The 4,797-nt window shown below is 50.1% G+C and overlaps 1 protein-coding gene and 1 long non-coding RNA gene across 3 annotated transcripts; both read left to right on the top strand.

The window, feature by feature from the left end:
• Positions 1-196: 196 nt before the first annotated feature.
• Positions 197-1,055, top strand: LOC139024910 (uncharacterized). Of its 2 annotated transcripts, none has more exons than XR_011476304.1 (3): positions 197-326; positions 484-644; positions 757-1,055. It is a non-coding gene; the product is annotated as an uncharacterized lncRNA (long non-coding RNA). The 2 variants fall into 2 exon arrangements; XR_011476305.1 differs by having other exon boundaries at positions 445-644.
• Positions 1,056-2,064: 1,009 nt separating this feature from the next.
• On the top strand, positions 2,065-3,072 carry LOC139024907 (proteoglycan 4-like). The gene has a single exon (XM_070439889.1). The coding sequence runs from the start codon at positions 2,065-2,067 to the stop codon at positions 3,070-3,072; it is 1,008 nt and encodes a 335-aa protein (XP_070295990.1).
• Positions 3,073-4,797: the final 1,725 nt, after the last annotated feature.

Raw genomic sequence — 4,797 nt, 5'->3', positions numbered from 1 at the left:
ACAAACATGAAGAAATCAAACAAACTTGTGATGTTTTTTAATTGAACAGTGTGAGTCCAAGATAATGATCGTCTTCCGATCATTACAGGCATAGCCACATGACAGCATAAGATTCATAAATCATCATTAGTACAATCGTTTATAGTCAATTGGTTCTCTTCAATATACAGCTGCAACCCAGACAAATGCTCTGTTTAATGGACAAAATTAAATAAATAATACTACCGTCCTATCCCTATGTAGTGATCGGGTTCTGGTGAAAGAGGTGCACTAGAAAGGGGGTAGGGTGGGCCCTGGTGAAAGGAGTGCACTAGAAAGGGGATAGGGTTGGGTTCTGGTGAAAGGAGTGCACTATAAAGGAGTAGGGTGGGTTCTGGTGAAAGGAGTGCACTAGAAAGGGATAGGTGGGCCCTGGTGGAAAGGAGTGCACTAGAAAGGGACTAGGGTGGGCCTGGTGAAAGGAGTGCTACTAGAAGGGGATAGGGTGGGCCCTGGTGAAGGAGTGCTCTATAAAGGGGATAGGGTGGGTTCTGGTGAAAGGAGTGCACTATAAAGGGGATAGGGTGGGCCCTGGTGAAAGGAGTGCACTAGAAAGGGGATAGGGTGGGCCCTGGTGAAAAGGAGTGCACTAGAAAGGGGATAGGGTGGGTTTCTGGTGAAGAGTGCTTATAAAGGGGATAGGTGGTTCTGGTGAAAGGAGTGCACTAGAAGGGGATAGGGTGGGCCCTGGTGAAAGAGTGACTATAAAGGGGATAGGTGGGCTCTGGTGAAAGGAGTGCACTAGGAAGGAGTGAATACTCCAGCACCCCCTCTGATCAATACAACCTACTGAGTCATTTATTTACTTAAGTCATTTGTGTAATCACATATGATTGGTAATCAATATTTATAACGTGCATTCAATCATTCTTATTGGTATGTAAAGATAGCGTCAGGGTCTGTGAAGAAACGGACTACTTAAGAAGCTACCATAGTTTTAAAATATAGCAATGTACAGTTCATTTTAACCACACACACACACACCCACACACACACACACACACACACACACACACACACACCACACACACACACACACACACACACACACACACACACACACACAAACACACACACACACACACACACACACACACACACACACACATGCATGTTAACAGTATGGTGTATCATTAAATCATGTGGAAATAATGATCATTGAAAACAACTTGCTCTTTTTCCCCTCCTAGGTATATCTATTGAAGAGACAAAACCACGTGTCATAAAATGAGGAAACACTCATTTGCTCTTTAATAAGAATTCTTTCTTATCAGAGTTGGGATTAAAACAAAACAAAAAACACTAGCTCCTACTTTGTTTCATGATCAGTTATTTTTTATTTAAAAAAAAAAGGGCAACACTATCTCTGATTTAAAATGTTCTATGTTATCGTTTTTCTAATGTTATAAACTTGATCTCTCAGTCAGTGTGATGCTGTGCCTTTTCTCAATGAGATTACTGTAGGAGTTGGAGATATTTAGGTCCTGGCTAAACAGTGAGCGGTATTACTTCTACCAAAGCTTCCTACGGACCAACAAAGTACGTTTTCTTTTTTAAAAGTTTTCTCCAAGACCATTCTCTCTCCATCTCTCTCTCTCCATCTCTCTCTCTCTCTCTCCCTCCATCTCTCTCTCTCTCTCTCCATCTCTCCATCTCTCTCTCTCTCCATCTCTCTCTCTCTCCCTCCCTCTCTCTCTCTCCATCTCTCACTTACTCCATCTATCTCGCTCTCTCTCTCCAACTATCTCTCTCGCTCTCTCTCTCTCTCTCTGTGATCTACAAGGATTCAAACTCGTCCACTCTCTGTTTGGTGTTGCCCATACGGATCTGCCGCAGGGTCTTGTACTTGTCCCGGCCAGCGCGGACGTTCTCCGTGTGTAGCAGGTCGTTCTGAGTCTTCAAGGTGTCGTCTCTGGTCTCGGCCAGGTCAGCACTCAGGGACTGCAGACAGAAAGGGTTAAAGTAACTGCCCAGTAAAAAATCTCACTTTTAAAAGTTTATATTCTCTTAACTCGTACACAAATAATGACCACAGCCCACAGGGCCCCAGAGACCACAGCCCACCAGAGACCACAGCTCACAAGGCCCCAGAGACCACAGCCCACAGGGCCCCCAGAGACCACAGCCCACCAGAGACCACAGCCCACAGGGCCCCAGAGACCACAGCCCACCGGGCCCAGAGACCACAGCCCACAGGGCCCCAGAGACCACAGCCCAACAGAGACACAGCTCACAGGGCCCCCAGAGACCAACAGCCCACCGGGCCCCAGAGACACAAGCCCACAGGGCCCCAGAGACCCAGCCCAAGGGCCCAGAGACCACGCCCACAGGGCCCACAGAGACCACTGCCCACCAGAGACCACAGCCACAGGGCCCAGAGACCACAGCCACAGGGCCCAGAGACCACAGCCCACAGGGCCCCAGAGACCACAGCCCACAGGGCCCAGAGACCACAGCCCACCAGAGACCACAGCCCACCAGAGACCACAGCCCACAGGGCCCAGAGACCACAGCCCACAGGGCCCCAGAGACCACAGCCCACAGGGCCCCAGAGACCACAGCCACCAGAGACCAGACACAACAGCCCACAGGGCCCCAGAGCCCCAGCCACCAGAGACCACACGCCACAGGGCCCCAAGACACAGCCACAGCCAGAGACCACAGCCCACAGGGCCACAGAGACCACAGCCCACAGGGCCCCAGAGACCACAGCCCACAGGGCCCCAGAGACCACAGCCACACCGGGCCCAGAGCAACAGCCCACAGGGCCCAGAGACCACAGCCCACGGGCCCCAGAGACCACAGCCCAAGGCCCAGAGACCACAGCCACAGGGCCCCCAGCCCACAGGCCCACAGCACAGGCCCCGGACCACAGCCCACCAGAGACCACAGCTCACAGGGCCCCAGAGACCACAGCCCACCAGAGACCACGAGCTCACAGAAGACCACAGCCCACGGGCCCCAGAGACCACAGCCACACGGGCCCCAGAGACCAAGCCCACATGGCCCAGTTGGACTGAGACTCACCATTAGTTGTGCTGAATACGTTTGTTCTTCTCGGCCTCGGTGACACGCTCCTCCTCCTCCCGGTGGTCGTTGATGTCCTGCTGCTGCAGCTCAGCGCTGTACGTGCTGTTCTCCTCGCTTTCCTCCTGGTCGCTGTGGCTGCTGTGGCTGCTGTCAGGTGAGGGAGGGGCCGGGATGGCAGCGGGGGGGCGGCCATTACCAGGTGAAGCTCCTCCCTAGTCTTCAGAAGAATCCTCCTGCACCTCCTTAGCCTGGCAGGAGAGAGAGAGAGAGAGACAAAAGGTTCAAATCTATCAATAATTAAATCAATCAAATGATTCATAAAGCCTTTTTGCATCAACAGTGGCTGGCTAGGCAGCTATGGTTTGGCTTTCACATTCAGTTGATCCCTCAGAGATGAGGTGTATGAGGTCATGCTGAAGGTGCCCGAGGGAAGGAGACTCACTCTGCTCTGCCATGTTTCAGCCTCTTCCTCCTGGATCTTGGCCTCCTCCAACAGGGGATCTTGGCAGTGAACTCTGCCAGCTCTGCAGCCTAGTGAGAGAGAGAGGTGTCAGATCTTAGCAGTGGACTCTGCCAGCTCTGCAGCCTAGTGAGAGAGAGAGAAGGTGTCAGATCTTAGCAGTGGACTCTGCCAGCTCTGCAGCCTAGTGAGAGAGAGAGAAGGTGTCAGATCTTAGCAGTGGACTGCCAGCTCTGCAGCCTAGTGAGAGAGAGAGAAGGTGTCAGATCTTAGCAGTGGACTCTGCCAGCTCTGCAGCCTAGTGAGAGGAGAGAGGTGTCAGATCTTAGCAGTGGACTCTGCCAGCTCTGCAGCCTAGTGAGAGAGAGAGAAGGTGTCAGATCTTAGCAGTGGACTGCCAGCTCTGCACCTAGTGAGAGAGAGAGAAGGTGTCAGATCTTAGCAGTGGACTCTGCCAGCTCTGCAGCCTAGTGAGAGAGAGAAAGGTGTCAGATCTTAGCAGTGGACTGCAGCTCTGCAGCCTAGTGAGAGAGAGAGAAGGTGTCAGATCTTAGCAGTGGACTCTGCCAGCTCTGCACCTAGTGAGAGAGAGAGAAGGTGTCAGATCTTAGCAGTGGACTCTGCCAGCTCTGCAGCCTAGTGAGAGAGAGAGAGAAGGTGTCAGATCTTAGCAGTGGACTCTGCCAGCTCTGCAGCCTAGTGAGAGAGAGAGAAGGTGTCAGATCTTACCAGTGTTTTGCACCACCTTAACAACAATGACAAATGGTTTGATGAAGAATGCAAAAACCTAAGATTTTTTTTTTTTAAACCTATCCAACCAAAAACATGAGAGACCCAGAAAACCTCTGTCTTCACTATGGTGAATCACTAAAACAATACAGAAATACACTACGGAAAAAGAAGGAACAGCACTTCAGAAATCAGCTCAATGTGATTGAAGAATCCATAGACTAACCACTTCTGGGAAAATTGGAAAACACCAAACAAACAACAACATGAAGAGTTATCTATCTAAAACAGATGTATGGTAAACCACTTGTCCAATCCTCTTGGCCCTATAACAAAGAACAAACAGCAAAAACATATACATGATCAAATACAAATCTTAGAATCAACTATTAAAGACGACCAGAACCCACTGGATTCTCCAATTACCTTGAATGAACCACAGGACAAAATACAAACCTCCAACCAAAAAGGCCTGTGGTGTTGATGATATACTAAATGAAATGATAAAATATACGGACCACAAATTTCAATGGCTTACT

Source organism: Salvelinus sp. IW2-2015, unplaced genomic scaffold, assembly GCF_002910315.2.
Source record: "Salvelinus sp. IW2-2015 unplaced genomic scaffold, ASM291031v2 Un_scaffold2002, whole genome shotgun sequence".
Lineage (NCBI taxonomy): Eukaryota > Metazoa > Chordata > Actinopteri > Salmoniformes > Salmonidae > Salvelinus > Salvelinus sp. IW2-2015.
This window is presented reverse-complemented; position numbering and strand designations above follow the sequence as displayed.

Bases quoted from the DNA above. Each gene is read 5' to 3' on its own strand.
- LOC139024907 (XM_070439889.1), top strand. From the start codon at position 2,065: ATGACCACAGCCCACAGGGCCCCAGAGACCACAGCCCACCAGAGACCA.